This window comes from Perognathus longimembris, chromosome 15 (assembly GCF_023159225.1).
Source record: "Perognathus longimembris pacificus isolate PPM17 chromosome 15, ASM2315922v1, whole genome shotgun sequence".
Lineage (NCBI taxonomy): Eukaryota > Metazoa > Chordata > Mammalia > Rodentia > Heteromyidae > Perognathus > Perognathus longimembris.
In genome coordinates, this window is record NC_063175.1 from 28,897,306 (window position 1) to 28,920,788 (window position 23,483).

Sequence of the window (23,483 nt, forward strand, 5' to 3'; positions counted from 1 at the left end):
GTTTTATAAATTGTTGTGTAACTCAAAGCCTATCTCTTAAGCTTTATATATAATCATCTGTTCACAGGTATTGACTTGTTTTTTCCTAGTCTTCTGAGTGTTATAAGTAGCTCTCAAAACAGAAAACTACAATGGGAGAATGGCAGGCAAATAATTTACTGAAGTCTATGCATATGCTTGTGTGTGCTTACACTTGTGATTCTAAAACAATGCTGTCTTATATTCACAAAGTTATTTGCAGGTTAATGACCTTTAGTCATAGCAGTCTGTTAAGTTTGGTTAAGACACTTGTTTCTATTGTCAGGACTCAGGAGGCTGAGGTAGAAGGGTAATTTACTTCCAGACCAACACAGTCTATAGAGTAAGATTAAGGCCACTCTGGGCTAGATAAAGAAGCCCTACCTCAAAAACAAATAAACAAACACAATCCTCTGACTGCTCCCCACCTCAGAAATGTCAGTGCTATACAGTGAGCATGAGAAGACTGGGGGCAAAGCCTTACTGTATCACTTCCTTACTCTGCTAACTTGAGGACTAGCAAACAGTTGGTTAACTTTTATCAGGTTCCTGCAGCAAATGGTGGTGACTTGAAGCCCACAAGATAAAGAATCTGCATATGTTTCTTGTTTTATATACTGAAAGTTAACTGAACAATGTAAAGGCTGATTTTACAATTCTGCTCTTAGGAAACCCTGCATTCCTAGTGCTGCCAGATTATTTTGGCTGCTTGCTTTGTGTTACACCTAAAAGCAGTAGAAATAATGATGCTCCTTTAATGGAGGGAATGATGAATGAAAACATAGTCACTGCCTGTATTTAATATATATAAGTTATATCACTTCATTCTTCAATTTTATACAACATAGTTTCTCGTTTATCCAGGCATGTTGGCACAAGCTTTTAATCCTGATACTCTGGGGGCTGAGGCAGGAAGGCTTTGAGTTTCAGGCCGTTGTGAACTACATAGCTAGACACTGTCTTCAAAATAAGTGAATGCCTTTTATTTTATAGCAAAAGAAACCAAGGGCCAGAAAGAATAAAGAAATTGCTAAGAAGCGATGCAGCTCGGAGACAAGTCATGATATATCTAATGGTGCAACCTGAGTCATTCAACATTAGCAGAATCTGAAGACCAACTCTTTTCCACACTGAGGGCCAACCCTAGCACTGTGACAGGATGAGCCTACTCAGTGTGCCAAAATGTAGGTTCACTCGTGACATGGGAAGGAGAGCTAGCAGCTCTGAAGCTTCCTTTCAGGAGCAAGCCTGCATCAATCAAAAGGAGGAAAATGGTAGGATTCAAAACAAGTCAATTAAGGTAGAAACCTGTCAGGAATAAACTGCTAGTGATTACCTGGAAAGAACTTAACGGCCTAACCTAGCCAGCAACGGAATGAGATGGCTTATTTTGTGCAAATGAAGTCAGCAGTACTTACTTATTAAGCTTCCAATGTATGCTCTCAGCAGTATACATGAAAAATGGAAACAAACATAAAATGAAAGAACCATAAATGTAATCATCCTCAGAAAACTCGTTTAGACAGTGACAACTCATTTAGACATGCTTTTCCATTCTATTGGAATCAAGGTATTTTGTGCACCAAGAGGCATATTTATGTACAGTATGTTTTTCTTTTTTGCCTTTAAGTTGTTAACTTCTTGGGAACAGTGACCTTCCTGTCTGTCTTGTGGTTCTTAACTGCACTCATTAATCACATGCCTCCTGTGTATTGTGTTCTGAGTAATTGTTGAATGACTGAATGAGTCTAAGTCAGACTGCGTTAAATGACTTCCTGTAGTTTCAGTTACTTATCTCTTTGGATAAAAATGACCCTGTGTATTTGGAGGAAGTCATTGTTTGTGAATCTGCATCACAGCAGTGCTAGGACAAAGGAATATCCTCACATCACAGCCTCAGCTAGCCAAATGGGAGAATTGCCTCTCCCCGCTTTCTCTCACCCAAGTCACATGAGGAATTCAACAAATTTTAGAACCCTTCTTATGTCTTTATGTGCCTTCCCTTGGTAGAGTAGCTGTTGAAACTATTCTGAATCTAAACAAATGCCATAGTCTGTTCTAACTTGGATAATTCTGAATATACAGATAAGATTACACTTTAGTGTGTAAGTCTAAATTTTCATTCTCATTGTGAGATTCCTCTGGTAGAATGAAAATCACTTCTGATTACCTCCTCGTCCCCCCACCAGGGCTTCCTCTTCATCTCTAGAAATTACTTTACTTACCAACTTGCAGGCTAGTCAATGCTGCTCAACGTATGGGTTGCATTTAGGTCTTGGAACCTAAGATAGCATGCGTGGGGCCTGTGTGTTTTTCTGAGAACTCTTCAGTGAAGGACTTAGCACAGAACTCTGCTGCTCATTCATATACCCCCCTGTCTAGAGAGGAATCGGAACACAGAGTCAAATGATAGCTACAAGAAGAAAAAGAAGAAAAATGAGAATAAACAGCCTTCCCTAACCATTCTAGTACTAATAGTAAGCTTGACGTTCTTATGAGAAATAAATATTCGACTCATTAGAAGAACCCACTATGGTTGATGCAGCTGTTTCGTTTCTTTGCTGTTGGCCAAAATTAGTTATGAAAAATAGGTGAATGTTTCTTGTGTAATTTTCTGCTTGAGTGCTCTTGGTAACCAGTATGGATAACAGAGGGTAAGTGAACTCAGTTGAAAAACACAATGGTTCTAAACTAAACACAATATTTCTCTGATGGTGTTATAGTTAAGCAACCAGCTAAAGATCAAACAAAGCTGAACTATAGTTTCTTATCCTATTTCTAAATCAAACATGGAAGATAGCATGATCTGGACATGTGTAAAAGCCCAGTTCTAATGAGTGTCTCTTATTATTACTGGCCTTGAAAATTAGTATAACACTGAATATGAGATAAATAACTAGGCAGTAGAGATCTCATGTGCTGCCACGAACAGTAGGTGTATCTGCCAGTGGGGTTGGAAATGCATGTGTTTCTTGCATAAGCAGTGGTTTTCTTGTTTTCTCTCTCTGTTCTAGCAATGAACAAAACTCATTTAAAAACCTCCCCTGTGGAGTTGTTTGAGACAACCCTCAAACATTATTATCTCATTGTCCTTGCATTTACAATGTGCATTTGTGATGAACACTCGTTAAAAGTTCTTAAGGACACATTCTTTTATCTGTTTTCTTTTTTAATTTTTTTAAATTACCAAACATTAGCTTTTAAAGTAGTTTTAGGTTCACAGTCAAATGGAGAAATAGAATTCCCTTATATCTTCTTGCCATATAAGGCCAATTTTCTCTAGTAACATTCTGAACCACAGTTATACATTGTTATTACAACTGGAGACCCTACACCCACACAGTGTTACCACACAGATGATTGACTTAAGATTCACTCTTGGCATTGTATATTTCCTGGGTTCTCACAAGTATAAAATCACACATATGTATCAGTGGACTCTCAAACAGAATAATTTCCCTGCCCTCAATACCCTCTGTTCATTCATCCCTTTCGTTCTTGTTTTGTGTTTTTAATTTTTCACATTTTTTTACCTTAAAAAGTTTCAAGTTCCTATAGTTCAAGGTCATTCACTTTAAACCAGCTTTTAAATAGACTTTTATACCCAATCACACAGTAGGAGTTTAAAAAATGCTTGCTACACAAATCTATGCTTCCAGTGGATGTCTCAGAGGGAGTTTTAATAATGTCCTCATTGAGCCCAACGTCTGGGAATCATTCCAACTTTTTTTTTTTTTGGTTTAATCTTTTTGTAGTGAAGAATTACAACTTTGCTCATTTTAAAAATTGTTCCAAACTCTAAATAAATCCAGGCAGAAAAGTAAAAATGAAATTTGAGTAACCGACATCCTCTCATCCAACATAATTATCTCAGTGTTTTATAAACATTTCTTGACATTTCTTAATATGTATGTTGAGATATATATCTGTATATATATCAGAAATTATCTTACGCTATCATTGCATTTTAATTAAAGGTACTAAATTTAATTAATTTTAGACTAAATAAGAACCAAAAGTAAAACCTAAATTGTTAAACATTACGCCAAGATGTATTCATATCTGTCCAGTAATGTTAAAAATATGAAAAACTGAAATAGAACATTCAATATATTTTTAGGTATTCATTTCAGCTCTGGAAAATATATTGTGAAAGATAAGGAAATAATTATCTTTGCATTCTCATGTATCTCCATGTTTCATTATTTTAGTTTTTAAACGTTAATATTGATAACATTTATATTGTTTATTTAATGCTTTAAGTTCTTAATTCCTTGTCCTATACTTTAATAGATTCAATACTGTGTTACAATTTTATGCAGTTTCTTCATTTGTGAAGACTTCATTGATTCCCATTGCTTATGTTACATTTATGTACCTTGTCTCCTGTTACACTTTTGCCCATTTCTCCCCTGTGAGCTCTGTTTCAGAATTAGTTCTTTTCCCTTTCTCTGAAACAGTAAAGAACACTTTGGTTTTGAAGTCTGTATTTGTTTGAGCTGTTCCCCTTGTTTGTTTCCTAACATGTGCACTTCTTCCCTGTGTTTCTGGGTCTCTGTATATATTTCATACATCATTCCCATGCTAGCTTCCACCAGGAAATGTCAATCTTGAAACCAACAGACTACTCTGGATGAAGTGCTCCAGAGTCCAGAGTCCAGAACTTCCTCTGTCCAAACCAATAAAGAATTAGGCTGACCTTTATTGAATGCATTTCCCTCAGTTTAAATGGTGAAATGGTTCCTCTTGTAGACCATTGACTCTTATTATAGCAGTTTGGCAGTTGTTGCTTCTCCTGGCTCTTTGCCCCACCTAAGCTACCAGAGACCCTGTAGGTTAAGTTTCTGGGATTTAGACACTAAAATGACTACATCTTTTTCCTTCTCTGGATACTGTAGGGAAATAAGAAGTACTAGCTTTAATGAGATAAAACAATCATACATAATTGGATTATTCTTAAGCCAATTAAGAGTACTTGTGTAAAGATAATTAAAATGGAATTAAACATTCTGTGTAGCCACAAATTCAGTTCTCTGCTCTTTGTTCCAAAATTATAAAATGTATTTTTGCCTAGGTGGGCACATTAGAAATATATCTTCATTTGGCTTCATCATAAAAGACCATGGGCTTCTCCAGTACTTCTTTTTTTTTTCACCCTGTGACAGTCATAAAGATTTTTTTTTGCCACACTAAGTAATAACAGCATGTCTTGATTTTCACAAAGCACATATTTTCAATATGTAGATTTCTTTGCAAATATTTCTGTAGATTTTGCCACTGCACCTCTTGCTGAGAAAAGAGATTTGTTCCTAATTCTTTCCCTATCAAGTGAGGTGTAGTTTGTGTGTGTGTGTGTGTGTGTGTGTGTGTGTGTTTGTTTTGTGTATGTGTGAAGTACTTCTATCATACAAAAAATACTGATTGAATAAGCAGGCACTGATATACTTATCAAAATGACTCAAGTTAATTCACCTTTGTATTTATAAATGAAATTGAACAATAAATTTTCTAATACTGCCCTTCATGGGCATAAAGGTTACAGTATGTTGTTAAACTTACTTAAGCTTTCTCCCTACCAACTTCTCTGTATAATATAAAATCTGTATAATATAAAATATTGGAAGACTTACAGTTAAAAGGTAAAGAAAGTCCTTAAACAACATTAAGTTAATCTTTAGAGCTACTTTTAACTCAGACTTTGTTTGCAATAGAAGGAATTATCCACTGATCCTCTCTCTCTCGCTCTCTCTCTCTCTCTCTCTCTCGCTCTCTCTCTCACTACTCTCTCTCTCTCTGGCTCTCTCTCGCTCTCACTCTCTCTGACATGGAGCTAGAACTCTGGCCCTGGGCATTATCCCTGTGCTCTTTTGCTCAAAGCCAGCACTCTGCCACTTTAAGCCAAAGCACCACTTCCCATTTTCTGGTGGTTAATACAAGATAGGAGTCTTATGGACTTTCCTGCTGGAGCTGGCTTTCAGTCATGATCCTCAGATCTCAGCCTTATGAGTAACTAATTACAGCCACAGTAGGATTACAGCCACCAGTTCCTGGCTGATTACTTTTTTTTATAAGTTCATATAAATTTACCTTGTCTGAATTGTAGTCTCGAATAACTAGGAATAAAGACATAAGCCATTTGCACCTGTCTGAGTTCCTCAATTTTTAAGTTAAATTTGGAAAATTATAAACTTTTTGGATTCAAAGATACTGATAAAAGTTAACAATACATTCTTCTCCTTAAAATCTGTAGATTACAAGAATGTACAGATTTAAAAGTTGATTATACACTATACTTATTAATATTGGTTCCATCTCTTACAAAATTGAACTTTGTAAGTTCAATTTTGAAAATCAATCTTTTTATCACTGATAATCTTATTGGGATATATATATATATATATATATATATATATATATATATATATATATATATATATAACTTTTCCCTCTTTCTGAGTTTTATGCTTTGACTCGTTGATTAACTTCATGACCTGAAGAGTTAACCCTTGAATTTTTAATCACTTTTTCCACTCTCATCTATTCAATGTATTTTAAAAGCCAGTTGAACAACAAAAAAGAGCTGGAGGCATGGCATGGGTGGTAAAGTACCAGTCAAGCAAGCAAGTTGGGTAATCAGGAGTCCCTGAGTTCAAATCAAAGTACTGCAAAATACTGAGCTGTTAAAGTCTTTGTATCCCTAGGACAATCCTAAAATCTCATCAGTCAGTTTTTGGTAATACATGTTAAGTCTTCCATCTAGCATTATGATGCCAATGTCTTTTTATGGTTTTCTCAGTTTTATACTCTGAGACTGTGCTATTTACATGATTCAGGTTGTACTTCCAGTGATTATTTTTCATACATATATGGAATTCTCATTCTTATTTTTTATTAGTGAACCTTATCTATAGAAAGGGAGATCTTGGGCTGGGGATATAGCCTAGTGGCAAGAGTGCCTGCCTCGGATACACAAGGCCCTAGGTTCGATTCCCCAGCACCACATATACAGAAAACGGCCAGAAGCGGCGCTGTGGCTCAAGTGGCAGAGTGCTAGCCTTGAGTGGGAAGAAGCCAGGGACAGTGCTCAGGCCCTGAGTCCAAGGCCCAGGACTGGCCAAAAAAAAAAAAAAAGGGAGATCTTATTGTTACATTTTCATACATTTTTCATACATGCTTATAATGTACCCCATTCCAGCTTCCCCTTTCTTTCTCTTTCCTTTTTCTTGTCTAATAGTAGTATTTTGTAATTGCTTATTGTTTTTAGTATCTGGTTGATGTTTCTTAGTTTCCCTTTTAATTTTTATTTCCATGTAATTTTTAAGTTTCTTTCTTGAAATCACCATGTGGCTAGACTTTTTTTTTTTACTTTTTAATTCTATTATAATATGCCTACACTTATTGTGAGTGTATTCGGCTTTATTCATTTTTCCCTTTTATTTCTGTCATTTGCATTACTAGATTTTTCCTTCAGTCCATTTATCTACATATTATAATTCCTTTTCTATTTTTCCAAGGCTACCTATAGAATCTTAACAAAATAGAAACAATACCAATATCTTTTTTTAAATTTTTTTCAAATTTTTATTATCAAACTGTTATACAGAGAGGTTACAGTTTCATACGCTAGGCATTGGATACATTTCTTGTACTGTTTGTTACCTCGTCCCTCATTCCCCCCTCCCCCTTTCCCTTTCCCCCCATGAGTTGTTCATTTACACCAAACAGTTTTGCAAGTATTGCTTTTGTAGTTGTTTGTATTTTTTACCCTATATACCACTGTTTACCAGTATACATGGTTTCCAGTATACTCAGATAAGATACAGAGATAGTGTAGGTACAACCACAGGAAGGGGATACAAGAGGATCATCAATAATAGAAGCTACAGTTACACATAGTACATTGACAGTAGTTACAACAGTGATATAACAATCCATAACATGGAGTTCATTTCACTCAGCATCATCTTATGTGTTCATAAGGGTATAGCTATTGGGTTCTTGTGATCCTCTGCTGTGACTTGCCTAAACCTGTGCTAATTATTCCCTGTAAGGGAGACCATAGCGCCCATGTTTCTTTGGGTCTGGCTCACTTCACTTAGTATAATTTTTTCCAAGTCCTTCCATTTCCTTATAAATGGGGCAATGTCATTCTTTCTGATAGAGGCATAAAATTCCATTGTGTATATGTACCACATTTTCCTGATCCATTTGTCTACTGAGGGGCATCTGGGTTGGTTCCAGATTCTAGCTATGACAAACCAATATCTCTTAAGTGGTTGTCTCATCTCAATCACATTTTCCCACTCTGTGATTGTTAAATATTTTGTTTTCACTTTAACTTCTCATTAGTCATGGGTTATTTTTACAATTAAGGTTTGTTTGGACCCACTCGTACCTATTCATCTTTTAGGTTTTCATTATTTCTATAATTCCCTCTCCAATGGGACTTCTCCACTGGTTAAGAAGATCTGCTAGGAGGATCACAAGAGCCCAATAGCTATACCCTTATGATGACATAAGATGATGCTAAGTGAAATGAACTCCATGTTATGGAAATGATTGTTATATCACAGTTGTAACTACTTTCAACATCCCATGTGTATCTGTAGCTTCTACTATTGATGATGTTCTTGTATCACCTTCTTGTGATTGTATCTACACTATCTCTGTAATCTTATCTGAGTATATTGGAAACCGTGTACACTGGTATTAGAACTAGGAAATTGAAAGGGAATACCAAAATTGAGAGACACAGGGTAAAAAAAGAGAAACAACTACAAAAGCAATACTTGCAAAACTGTTTGGTGTAAGTGAACTGAACACCTCAGGGGGGAAAAGGGTAAGGGGGAGGGGGGAGGGGGGTATGAGGGACAAGGTAACAAACAGTACAAGAAATGTATCCAATGCCTAACATATGAAACTGTAACCTCTATGTACATCAGTTTTATAATAAAAACTTAAAAAAAAGAAGATCTGCTAGTAATTTTAACAAGATTTTCAGTAATAGACTTTCAATTTTGGATACTGAAATGATTTTGGATGCTTAAATATTTTTGTATCATTGCTGCTGTAAGAGACATAGCTTTCAATCAGATTCTAGATTTGGATTCACTTATTTTCTCTTGGCCCTTTGTAGATGTTCTAATGTCATGTCTTATTTGAAAAAGTTTCTGTTCTCACTGTAATTTCTGAAGATGTTTTGCACAAAATTATTCTAAGGTACTTGTTTGATTTTTGATGTTTAGAGATTTTAAAGCATCACAATGGAGGAATGGGTATTTTTCTTAAGATTTGGTATAGTCTATTATTTGAGAACACTTAAGAGGGATCAAAGACTAAAGAGGAAAAGGAGTAGGATGCAGACAAGAATTAACCTATACACTGCAGTACTGAAGAAAGTAGAAGTAGGTCAGAGCAGGGTGAAGATCTTGAAGGGATGTCACAGTGTGTTCATAAACTGTTAAATTGCCAAAAATTCAATATATAACATAAAATTTAGAAAAGTGAGGGGAAGGTGGGTTGGGAGGGGTCGGTGAGAATGTTGAAAGGGATGAAATTGGTCAAAATACTCTGCCTTTGTAAACTGCCTTGTTGAATGGCTACTCCTTTGTACAATTACTTAAAGATAAAATTTATTTTAAAAAAATGTCAGCCATTAAATATTCAAGTATTGCCTCTCTTCCAACCTCTTTTCATCTTTCTTAAACTCTTGTGGATAGACATTCTGAATACTCATTACAATCCCTGCATTTCTATCCTATTCTTTATTTTATATTTAGATATTTTTATCAACTACATGTCATAATTGTTCCATAATTTCTTCCTTCCCTATGTCTCTTCATTTTTTAAAAAATTTAAAACAGAAATTGTCATTTCTAGCTGATACTGTTTATAATTTGAGCATTCTTTTCTCATGTCTTAGTTTTATTTTCCTTCAATTGTGCATTGTACTGCAAAAGAAGAGCTAGAGTATTAACAGCTGAGCACAACAGCATTCTACCAAAACCTTACTTATCAATAAATAGGCAGTGGAGCAGACATGCCTTACAGGCCTTATTTTCTAACCTCTGATTTGCAACACACACTTTATGATCAACGTCAAGCAGGTCTCCTAGATCAAGTAACAGAGAATGGTCACTGCTGTTGCATGTATCAGCTGTCTGTGATGCTATCTTATTTTCTTATTTTGACTTTCTATTACATTCCAGCATGCCTTGAATTCTGAAAATATCCTTAAAGCATATTTGTATTTTATCCAAAAATACTCTGAATAGGAAACATCTGAAATGACTCGATATTTAGTGATGTCTTGAAAACTGAGAAAAACTGATTTTTTGTTGCTAGTAACGTGTCTACTAAAAGGAAACAGCACTATGTTGGGAATGGAGCTGAGGGGTCAGGAACATGCCCAGCATGTGAGACCTTAGGGGCTTTGGTCCCCAGTTCCAGGAAAAGTAAAAAGGAAAATAAAAATAAAATCAACAGCATCCTTTTGTTGTCATAAAACCTGAGATTTTGTGTAAGTTGTAGTTAATTACAGCTTATAGTTCTGAAGTGTTTTTATTTCTTTTCTGGTCAATTAGAAGTTCATAATTAAAATAATTCCTTACTGAAACCTGACTCTCGTTTGAATTTAAAAAATTAGAAGCCATTGAGTAATACCTAATAATGAAGGCCAGACACAAACCTAAAGGAGACCTTGTGAATTTCTTTTCTGAAAATCCAAGGATTAGAATAGTATTGAATATATATGTTCGATATATGCATATACAAGTGTGTGCATGTGCTTTTGCCTCAATCTATAGTAAATTCCTACCTCTTGCTTGTTCATCACAGGACACTTGAAATGGACCAAAGCTGAGGACATTGACATAGAAACCCCAGGATCTATTCTTGTCAACACTAACTTGAGGGCATTAATAAATAAACACACATTTGCTTCCTTACCTCAGCATTTTCAGCAATACCTCCTGCTTTTGCTTCCTGAAGTGGATAGGCAGGTAAGTAGAAGTTTTAGACATTTGGTATCAGTTGCTAGTTGCTGTGGCAGTCTGTTGTTGAAGACAACCAGTATCTAAATGGAGCTTTGTAACAATGTAGTACATTTACGTAACTTATTTATCTCCAAATAATTATTGACATCACTGGTGTGTTTAGCTTCCCAAAACACAACCAATTTAAAAGTTCTCTGAAAGCCACCTCAAAATTTAAAATACAATACAGTATGGTAGAATTGAAAGTCTAAACCTTTTAGCATTGGAAATGGGAAACAAAGACATCGTACATTCTACTATTAAATAAATCTTTGAAGTAGCAACTCCCTCACCCAGAGGGAATATATGAATTCAGTAATAAAAACCCAGGGTTTCTAAGAAATTATGTAAATGTTTTTATTCTCAGCTTTTTCCAAAGGCATTTAAAATTTATGTTTGCATTTCCTTTCTGAGCATATATCATCATGAATATGATTGCCTATAAATAATCACCTTTTATCTTTTCTTTTAGAATAACTGGAAATGCTTTAAGTATGTTTTTGAAAAGCTTCTCAAATGAGGAAATGTAAATATAGACCCATAATAGCAGGCATCAATCATCTTCTAAAGCTGTTTCCTTAGGAAAGAACGAGGGAAAAATATCATAGAAAAATTTTATTAATTTTCAAAAAATATATTAAGTGATGTCTTAGAAACACTCTCCTATGATGCTTCTGTCAGCAATCTTTGACACAGTGTATTGTTTCTAATTGATGAACTTAATGTATGTAGACTTCAGAATTTATGTTTGAAATAGTAGGTATAGTTAGGTACACAGAAGAAGTCAAGACTGAATCAGTATTTCTATATTACTTTGAATAAGTTTTCTTAGGTTTTATTTGATTCTGTTTTCTAGTAACTTACCAGTCTCCTTTCATAAATACTTACATATTACCAGCAACAGATTTTTTATTCCCGTGTAGGGCTGTGTGTACTGGAATCATTTTTAAAGTCTGTTTTGATTTCAAATATATTTATATTTGAAAACTTGCTTTTATTCAATAAAAATTTTCTCAAAATTATGTAAATATGACATGTTTTAGAAAATCCAGGATAATAGAAAGACAGAAAATACATAGCAAACCCATATGGAATGAAGTTAAATAGACTATGGTTGGATACTTATAGATTTGTTAAATAACTAAAATATGAAATAGAAACAGGTCATCCCAGAGGGAGAAAACATGAAGAAAAGTTTACTTTTTTCATGCAAAGAGAGTGTTAGAGACAAATTTAAGCTTCTTATATTAAATTTGAGGTACAGGTAGGATTTCAGTAACATGGAAAAGTAATAGGATATCAAAACTGATTTGGTAAAAGTTTGGGTTGCAGGCACGGTAGTGTCATCCATACTGTTGGAAATAGATTCTCAAAGTTTCATTGGGTGTGAAGTCTAAGACTGGACAGTATTCTTTCTTGTCTGTAATATAAAGCCCTAAGGGTTTTCAACAGAGTACAGTAAAACTGATATTTTTTAAGGAGAGTGTTCAGAAAGGGAAGGTTAGGGATTGGAAACATGAAAGTTGAAAGGATACTTAGTAAGATATTTCACTGATTCCCAAAGGAGAGAGAAGAGGACTTTGGGGTTAGCACAGAAATTGGCAGGGGGATGGGGTTGGGGACAAAATTGTAGTCATCATTGTCAACATTACTTTTCTCTCTTATTTTTCTCCTCCAATGGCAGTAATTTTACATTCTGCTATATAACTTTTGAAGCAAGAGTTGAACATAAGCTATGGATGCGTAACTGTGATTATAGGCTTGTTTGATTAGAGTTCAGGTGTTAAGAAAATATTTGTGGCAGGCTTGAATTATTACCTCCTACAGTCTGTTCTCCCACTTCGACATATGTGTGGTTTATCCTGTTTATAATGTATCTAACTCATGGAATAAGCTTTGGGATATACAAATTACTCCAATATTTTTGGCATAAAAAGATGACAAATTTTCCTTAGCTTAAGCAAAGATTCATTAACTCAGGGGACTAGATTCTAAGCCTGATATCATATTCACAGTTTTTCTAGCCACTGTGAGGAATACAAATCAATAAAGTACAATACCCATACTCAAACACTTAATCCCTTGGGAAATTATTTATTTATTCAAGAAATATTTACCTGGCATGTATTGAAAGCTGTTTGCATTGCTAAATGCACAGAATAGAAGGATGAATTTTGGGAGTAAGAACCTCATTGTGAAATACGTTGCCTACTACTGGGAAAGTTCAGTAACTGGTTAGGTCTTTTAAGTATGTGACCCAGTCACAAAAATGTCAACATGGAAGTTTAAGTATTCAGAAGGAGTAGAAAATGAAGAAATATAATCTGGATATAGTATTAAGGCAGATTTTATAGAGCAGAGAATATTTAAGTTGAATGTGGAAAGAGAAAGAAGTCAAGGCATTTACAAAGACCTGTTTTGTATATAGGTGACTAAAGTGACTACAACCTGCCGGAGAGTGCTTGGATACCATTCATCTACATTGCTGGCAGGCTAACTTCCTTGAGATTTCCATGAAACCAGGGGACACCGTCAAAAGATTTTTCAAATGGAAAGGGGCATGCATACTAATTTATACAAACACTTTAGTGTCTGGAGATCTGGGGGAGGAAGAAGATCCAAGGATAAATAAAAGAATTTGTATTTTCTTTGAGAAGCCAGTAACCCTGTGAATGATGGATTGGACAGGTAGAAAGATAAAGACAGGAAAAGTGGAGACTGGTTGAGAGACAATTGCAGTAGTTGAGATAAGAGATAATGGTCTGACCTTGGGCCTTGGCCTTGGCAATGAAAAGAAAGGAGTGAATTCCAGGCATATTTTCAACTCAGACTGAGTAGTAATAAATGATAGATTGCTTATGGGATGTGATTGCTAAAGGTAGAGAAGGCAAGTGGAGATTTTTATCTAAGGTAATTTGGAAGGACAAAGAGGATCTGTGGGCCTAGGCATTTGTGAGCCTTTTAAAGGGAGAAATTTGGAGTTCATTCTTTCTTCCTTTCCTCCCTCTATTTAAGCCACCCTTGGGACTTTACCCAGCCTCCTAGCTGGAAAGCGACAGGTGATTTAATGCAACAAATGCTGCTGTTTCAATCTAGCTTATAAATATCCAAATGGATGAATATTAAAGTAGGGCAAGCTGGGTTTCCCATTTATCTTGCCTATGCCAACTACTATTAAGCCAACCTTTATGGATTTTTTGTTTACCTATCATTGTGTTTTTCATTCTACCTTTTTGTAAAAAGAGCTATTTGTTTTTCATTCTTTTTTAAAAAATAACAGTGTTATCTCTAATTCCATATGCATTTTGCAAATAATATTCAGCTGAAACTGACTTAAATATTAAAGGGACTTACTGCTTCAGGTAAGTAGAAGAAAGAAGTAAAGGAATGAATTTGGTTGTTAGCCTTGAGATTCAATTTTTTCTGAAGGTCCTATGTAATTGATCTTAATCAATTAAAAAAATTCCCTCATGATGATACTTTACTAATCCAGGGTTTTTCTGTGGTATTCTAGCTACCTGGGTCAAACAACAGGTACTTGCTTTTTGGTTCACAAGCATGGGCAAAATGCTTCTGTGCCTGCATTTTGAACACAAAATCTGAATTCACAGAAATGACAGTACAGAGACCACATGACTATTTCCTAAGCAATTACTTCTTCCAAAGAATAGACTATTCAGATAGACTCAAGCTAACTATGTGACCCTTACAGCTCCATGTTCACTCTCCTGTGGCAAAATGGCACACTTTACATTAGCACACTTTACATTTGAAGTATCAAAGATACTTCAAAAATACTGATGTTTAAGAAATGTTAGAGGGTATATAATGTGAGGTGGTAATTTTCTTCTTGTTAGTTAACGAACTTTGGGCATATGAAGTTTATATTTTAACTAGGTGAGGGAAAATGTTTCTATTGTGTGAAATGTCCAGGAAATGATGTTCACATTTTGAGAATGGAAAAAAATAGATGAGATTAATAATAAGTGTCCTTGGATTATATTGTCAGCTATGAAATGTCTCTCCTGGAGAGATTAAGATATTAATATTAAGAGCATGGATAAAAATGAGTATGGTAAAGATCCGGGGAATAGGTAGAAAATATAAAATTCACGAGAGATCAATGTGGAGAGCCTATATAAGGCAGTACTAGAGGCTATTATGGACAACGTAGGCTTTTGCAGGCTCGTTTCTCCACACATTCTCCTCTCTCCTTTTTCTGCTTGCCTCTGAAGCAAATCTGTAGATATCTTACTGCAGCCAGTGACCTGTGACCCTTGTTGTAGTCACCTTCCGCCTCTTTATCCTCCTCTTCTACTTTCTTATTCTTCTTTTTTCTTTCTGAAATAGTGTGCCTTTGAGAAGAATGTAATAACGGTAGAGTATTCTTGTAATAGAACACACATCTTTGTTACAATACTGATGTTGCCTACTTGATCATTAGGCTACAAAATATACCAGTCTCCTCCAGTGTAAACTTGTTCCTTCCCTCTTTACAAAGAAAAACTGTTTTGTTAAGATGTTATTTTTAACTGTGTAAATATCCTGTTCCTCCTTAAACTTGCTGTTGTATTATTTACATCTGCGCGGCTTCATTGTTTCCTGTTTTGAATAGGATGTTAGGCTTTCATTAGTCCACCCAGGAGCAGAGGGAGCCTATGGAAGCAGTCCCCTGTGGCTCCTTGGCATGTCCACATCATTCTCTGAACACTTCTTTACTTTGAAGCACATCATGGTTTTCTCATTTCATTTCATGCCTTCCTGGCACTGGCCCAGGAAGGAATCCTTTCTCTAGGATGCCACAGTTCCCTTTAGTGTGTCATGGAATGTAGATATCTAAACTTCATAAAAGTTGTACTCTTTGCTGTTGGCATGGTGCTGATTGCAAATTTAAGGTAGATTTGGGTGGGGAGGGGAAATATATATTATGTGTATGGGCCTATGAGAATGCCCTTGTTAACTCTGTCTTGGAGACAAAATCATGTACAAAAGTGTAAGCCCAATATTCAGTCACTGAGCAACTGATGGCTCCATTTATTTCTATATGTACTTTTCTGTTTTATAAACCATGAGTTTATACTGTGCCTTCAATTCTGGTCTAATGCCCTATAGTTCATTCTAGTGTTATCTTTCCATAGGTATCTCTCACTTCTCTGGCAGAAAAGAGCTGACTTATATTCCTATTAATATTTTCTAAATATTTGGTGAACTCCTTCTCAGCCAGTAATCCACCTTGACCATTGTAATCAGGCTTCAACTCTTTTTTTATGGTACTGGATTTTGAACTCGGGGCCTTTATATTTTCTTAGCCAGCACTTAATCACTTGAACCATGTTCCCAGCCCTTTTCCATAGTTACTACTTTTGGAAGGATTAGAGTTTACTATTTGTTTGTTTTCCTCTACTGGCCTTGAACCATCATCCTACTATGTACCTCATCTCCTGAGTAGCAGGGATTACAGTTGTGAGACACTATTCCTGGCCAGGCTCTGACTCTCCATCTCACCCATCTGATCCCACTTGAACATCTTCCTCTTCCAGCTTGCTGTTGGTATCAGGCCACTTTACCATACAGCAACTACCTCATCCATCTTGGAATATGAAACTTTTCTCCAGGCCTCACCCCCAACATGGACACCTACTTCATATACCATGGGGCTCTGTGGTTCCACAGTGGGTCATCATGAACACTGCTCCTGCTCCTTCCTACATACACACACACACACACACACACACACACACACACACACCAACATTAAGTTTGAGGCCTAAAATGAGGTGAGTAAAGGGTCTCTGCTTTCTGACTGGATTCAGCAATGTGAGAGTAGACAGAGGAAGAAGAAAGAGATTGAGCTCCACGCCTTTCCTGTGTGGGCAACATAGCTGTGCTCATTGATTGAACAGTCCATACCATGAGATACTCTCCATTCAGCCCTGTACTGAGTTTTAGAAACTCTGGCTCCCCTTCATACCCCTTCATATTCTTCTGTTATTAGCTTTGGTTTACTACAGTATTTTCTATGGTTTGAGGACATCTTGATCATGCCATGTAAATACTTACTTTAATCTCAAATGATTCTATTTTGAATGTCCTATATATGTGTGTTAATAATCCTGACTGACACTTTAAGGGGGGAGGAAGAGAGGGAGGAAGGGAGGGAGGGAGGGAGGAAGGGAAGAGGGGAGAGAGAGAGGAAGAGAGAGAGAGAGAGAGAGAGAGAGAGAGAGAGAGAGAGAGAGAGAGAGAGAGATTGTATTGCTGAGGAATGACCCAAGGGACATACATACTAAGGAACACTCTTCAACTGAGCCCCATTCCCAATATCTGACAGACCTTTAGAGAAAATCAGATAATATGGGTGGAAGCAAATTCTAGTGTAGAACAGAAACAAGATATATAATTCACTTCATGTTGTTATTCAGTAAGTGTTTATTTAACATTTATTATATATCAGGTTCTGCTTAGCACTGATCTTCCAAATGTATTAAATCCCAGTTGCTGATCTGAGTGAGATAGGAAAGCCTATTATTTCAGAACTGCCATGGTGGTTGTGTATGCCTACCATAGGACTATAAAGAAGGTCACTATATTCTTCCATAAGAATTAGAAAAGTTTTGAAAGAAGCAGTGTCCTTTGGGCTCAGTCTGGAAAGACACAGGAATTTCAACAGGCAAGAAAGCATGGAGTATATTCCAAGTGGAGAAAAGAACAGATGTCTGTAAGGTGGTTTACCTAGAATGCTAGGGCTTATAAATATATCATCAAGAAGTGGTGTCGTGGGGCTGGGGATATAGCCTAGTGGCAAGAGTGCCTGCCTCGTATACACGAGGCCCTAGGTTCGATTCCCCAGCACCACATATACAGAAAACGGCCAGAAGCGGTGCTGTGGCTCAAGTGGCGAAGTGCTAGCCTTGAGCGGGAAGAAGCCAGGGACAGTGCTCAGGCCCTGAGTCCAAGGCCCTGAGTCCAAGGCCCAGGACTGGCCAAAAAAAAAAAAAAAAAAAAAAGAAGTGGTGTCGTGACTCAAGTGGAAGAGTGCTAGCCTTGAACAAAAAGAAGTCAGAGACAGTGCTCAGGCCCTGAGTTCAAGCCCCAGGACTGGCAAAAAACAAACAAAAAAACTAAATATATCATCAGTGATCCTTATAATAATGCTTCAAAGTGTTATTAATCCTGTTTTCTGTATGTGGCAACTATAGATCAAGGACAAAGAAAAGATTCATACCACTTCCTCCAAATAAAACCAGAGGCCTCAAAAATTGAATGGTACTTTGTTCAACTTCAAGCTCCTGTTCTTTTCACCTCATTATATAGCTTGTTCTGAAAACACAAAGGTGTAGAGTGAGGCCCAGCAACACCTAATTTGAAGTTGCCAATAGATATATAAGGGGAATGAGGTTGGAAAGGTGAGTTGAAAGCCTTTCACTCTCTTTTTTTTGGGGGGGCCAGTCCTGGGGCTTGAACTCAGGGCCTGAGGACTGTCCTTGGCTTCTTTTTTGTTCAAGGCTAGCACTCAATCACTTTTTTTCTGTATATATGGTGCTGAGGAATTGACCTGGGGCTTCATGCATGCTAGGCAAGCACTCCACCACTAGGCCACATTCCCAGCCCCTTGAAAGCCTTTCAAAAAAGGCCCTCAACTGTCAATAAACAACGTGAACCAGATCGAGAGTGGGAAGGTAATTCCACAAATGTGAGTAGTCCTTTATAAAGCTAGGGAATTTGAATGATGAGTTTGTATGTTCTAGACTAGAGGTTGGGGTGGAAAATCAGCATGAGGGGCTATCATAGGTGGTGGCTGAGCAGCACTGAATATCCAATTGATGATAGATGGTGGTGGTCTCAGCCGGTTTTGCTGTATGCTCTTTACCCCAGAAATGCTAAGCCTTTGTGCATTTAACCTGGTAACGAATGTACCCAAAGTTGGATGTTGTGAGGGTCCTCTATTTGCAAATGCTCTCATTGAAAAGGCTGGCAAGTTTTAGGGAGAAAGATTTGGCAGGTTTAAGAGAAATTGTGAGATGATTATTGGAAGATTTGTTCATGAGATATAGTAGGGTAAATAGAAAGAAAAGTAAGGTTGGAGAAGCTTGACCAAGTGAGATTCAGGGAAAAATAAACTGAGTTTGAAGGAAGAAAAATACAATGTTGAATGAAGTGTTGGAATCTCAGAATCATATACTTGGTATATATAAGCAGCATACAGAGTGAAAATTCTCTTTGGCTACAGAATGTTGGTTCAGAGAGAAAATGCAAAGAAATAATGAGTCAGAGACAGTAAGGAGGTAGAATGACCCTGGTCTTTTATTCAGCCTTCACACAGGAACACTGTCTTAATAAATTCAGTGCTTTAGTATGTAGCCAGATGTGTCTTTGTGCACAGTTCTCTGCAAGATGCACTGAGAGAATTTCTAGAACTGCCTGTGATTACGCATCACAGATCCTCTTTTCTTTAAGAATTTGTACTTTTTAAACTGTGTCTACATGGAACAATCGTATGACCTTTCAGAAATATATGGCAGCTGGTGGAATAAATGTCAACTAAAGTAGAGTCATATTTAGGTTTCTATTACACTTTCAATTTGATCCTCACTGATGAAGAGGTGGCTGTCATTTTTGTCATTGGTATCATTTTTAAGTGATGTTGTCACTGCATCTATTTGGTGAGATCAGGGCTCAAAGGGCTGCATACAAATACCAGACCATCTCCCAATGACATCCAAATAAATTATGCTAATATGATTTGGTCGCAATGGTAATTGCAGCATCTCAGTCCATTCCTTACTAATCTCCCAGTTTTCTTCTACATTCATATCTATGTGTGTTCACACTGGTTGCAGATTAGCCACTGAAGGATATGTACAGTGCAGGCTCTTTAAAATCCTGTCTGCCTTTGTGCTGCTCGGGTTCTGCACTCACCGGCAATAATGCACATAATTTTAACTGTGAAGAATGTCATTAAACTAAAATGGAACATTTACACAGTCCCTTTTACAGTGAATTTCGGTTGAGGAAAATAAATGTGTATGTCAGACATTTACAGCACCCAAGAAGGTGATTTATTGATTTCTGATGGCTCTGTTGGCATCAGTGTATATGTTTAAAGAAGCCTTTATAAATGCAAATGGTAAAGGGCTTTCCATCTTTTTTCCTGCTTGGAAATAGCTCATACATTTTCAATAACTCAGGCTCCTCTCAGAGATTGCTTTACGTACTGTGTGTATTGATTTAGAAATTATACCGTTATTTTATTCTACAAATAGCGTATATAATGAAATGTCAATTTACCTAAAAGATTATAAAATCCAAATGTATTAATGATATGAAAAATACTAGTACCTTAAGGCTTTAGGTAAAAGTAAGTGTGTACTTGAAATGTAATTATTTTAATGGAACTGACACCTTGGCTCCTTCTCTGCTTCTGAAAGCATATCTTAAAGTACTTAGGAAATCCATTACTCCTTTGCCCAAGACACTTTCTAGTGATAGTAAATCATAAAGAGCCAAGGACTCTTGAAGACCCTACCTGGGTATTCTCGTTCTTGCCTTCTTTGGGCTGTAGGGAGGATGTAGAGGTATACATAATTAATTTAACAATATAGAAATCCTTTATGGAGGAAACAGATTTCTTCTATACATTCTTCATTTCTTGGCTAACTGGTGGTTAACATAGACTATTTGTGTCTAGCTGCAACCTATATTTAAAAATATATATTTTCAATTAGTTTAGAGATACTTATTGGATTGTTGGCAATCCAACAAATAGAACATTTTAATCCAAGCTTAGGCTGGCTAACAGAGGAACATAAATACATTCATTGTGCAAAACACACCTGCATATGAGTTAAACCATTGCTACCTCTTTCATATAGGATGTTAGGTAGCAACATTATGGACTGGGAGGGTATTTTTCGCTATGTACCAAATATGCACTAAATATTTGATATTGCTATGTGACATTCATACAATTGTTTTTGCTAATTTATTTAATAAAATATATGTTTACACAATGCATATCTTCCAATTTGTGTAGGAAGGGAGAATTAGGGTAATGTGTGAAGAACAGACTTCAACTGCCTCATTATAAATATGAAAAAGAGATATCACTAGTTAGTCATATGGCAGACTGCATATTAGCAAGTACCATTTTATTTTTTATTTGCTTTTTTATTATCTTTAGTTGTATTAAGGAGTTCTCGTTTAACACAGCAATTTAGGAATACAATAGATCTTTTTTTTTTTTTTTTGGCTAGTCCTGGGCCTTGGACTCAGGGCCTGAGCGCTGTCCCTGGCTTCTTCTTGCTCAAGGCTAGCACTCTGCCACTTGAGCCACAGCACCACTTCTGGCCGTTTTCTATATATGTGGTGCTGGGGAATCGAACCCAGGGTTTCATGTATAGGAGGCAAGCACTTTTGCCACTAGGCCATATTCCTAGCCCCTTGCAATAGATCTTAGTCAATGTCACTCCTTTCAACAATCTCACCATCCTTCTCCTACCCCCGCCCCCCCACACCTTCTCGCTTCTTAATTTCTTGGGATATACAATGGATTTGTAATTGCATTTTTCCTCTCTTCTCCTTTTCTTTTGTCCATCTCTCTCCCATTCACGCTACTCCACCCCTTTTGAGTACCTCCTTTCTGGTATTTTTATTTTGCTGGACTTTGACTTTGCCTTTCAAAGAAATTAAACTATTTGAGTTCTCCCTTTTTAAGGAGATTTCACATGCTCAGGTCATACACAGGTCATCATTCAGTTACTCCCTAATCAGGGTTGAGGGTAATAGAAAGAAAACTGATTTTTATGTATGAAGCTGCGTTTAGAACCGATCATAGTTATTAAACCCTGCCAAAATATAGTTATCTGAAAAATATTTTGCTTCTATTTGTTAAATTTGTTAAAGACTGAGTAAAGGAATGAAGACTCAATGATAAGCAAGAAGTCAACACATGATAATGTTTGAATTGCTGTATAAATTGGCAGGATAACTATTCTTACTTAATTCCTTTCATTGCTTCTAATTGTGCATGGAAGTAACACTGAATTTTCCCTGTAGTATATTCCTTTACTGATTTTGGAAATTTGAAGAAGAATGTCAGCCAATGCCAAGAAACTGCAACACATTTCTTCTTCCTTCCTTCCTTCCTTCCTTCCTTCTTTCTTTCCTTCCTTCCTCTTTCTTCCCTTCCTTCCTTCCCTCCTTCCTTCCTTCCTTCCTTCCTTCCTTCCTTCCTTCCTTCCTTCCTTCCTTCCTTCCTTCCTTCCTTCCTCCCTCCCTCCCTCCCTCCTTCCCTCCCTCCCTCCCTCCCTCCCTCCCTCCCTCCCTCCCTCCCTCCCTCCCTCCCTCCCATTCTTTCTTTTTCTTTCTTTTTTTTTGCCAGTCCTGGGGCTTGGACTCAGGGCCTGAGCACTGTCCCTTGGCTTCTTTTTGCTTAAGCCTAGCACTCTACCACTTGAGCTACAGAACCACTTCCAGCATTTTTCTGTATGTGTGGTGTTGAGGAAGCAAACCAAGGGCTTCATGTACACTAGGCAAACATTCTACCACTAGGCCACATTCCCAGTCCCCTGCAATGCATTTCTGAAGACAATAATGAAGATGAAACTAGATTAATCCAATAAATGATGAATCAGAAGGACGAGGACACTTTGTGGTCTTTTACTGGAAGACACTAGATTTTCCCGTTTTAAACCAGTGCTGAGGGATCAGAGAAAAGGGTAGAGCAGTCAATAGGAACAGATCTCCACAGTACTCCTGATTTCTGGGAAAGTTCACCACCACTACATCTCTGCAAAAGTCAAGTCACATTGCAGAAAATATTTCCAGTGGTGCGTGCTTTGGAATTTCCTTGTGTTCTACATCCAAAGGCTGTTTTATCCTTTGAGCTGAAACCTAAGCTCATTTATGTACCCCTAATGCTATAGTTAAGATGTTCTTTGTGAAAGAAGCAATCCCTAAGACTTCCAAATGCCCAGCCTCTACTTGGGTATCAACCCAATAAACACACACTTTGGCCTGATCCTCTATCTGAGCCTATACAATTTGTATAAATCCTAACAGACTCCTTAACCAAAACCATTTCAATACCTGTTTCTCATCAAAAACTCTTCTGGCCTCATGTTCTTAAGACTTGAAGTGACAGACGTCAATAACTAGACCAAGGAAATATTTGGCAGTTCAAAAAGGAAACACAGTGCGGCATTTCAGAGAATAAAGACTTTCTATGTTTTACGAAACTACTATGGAAACAATCCATTTATAAACTGAAGATGATTCAAGAGAATCCATTCATTTTACAAATATCCATTGAAGTTTTACTACTTCACATACTACACCTATGGGACATTATGTTCATGAGGCTGTCAGGAGTACTTCAATTATTGATCTAACAGTCTAGCATGGGAATCAGAGTGGGAATCAGTGAATATGCTT

General features: G+C 36.8%; 1 protein-coding gene across 6 annotated transcripts in view; it reads left to right on the forward strand.

Moving 5' to 3' along the window:
- Nucleotides 1-23,483, forward strand: part of Asxl3 (ASXL transcriptional regulator 3) — a 159,608-nt gene that overhangs the window by 96,731 nt on the left and 39,394 nt on the right. For 5 of the 6 annotated variants that reach the window (XM_048363409.1, XM_048363411.1, XM_048363414.1 and 2 more), the window contains one exon: nt 10,855-11,018. The exons of the other annotated variant lie outside the window; for it this stretch is intronic. In XM_048363409.1, the coding sequence (XP_048219366.1) occupies nt 10,855-11,018 (164 nt within the window). The remainder of the gene's footprint in view (nt 1-10,854; nt 11,019-23,483) is intronic. 6 annotated transcript variants of the gene reach the window in all.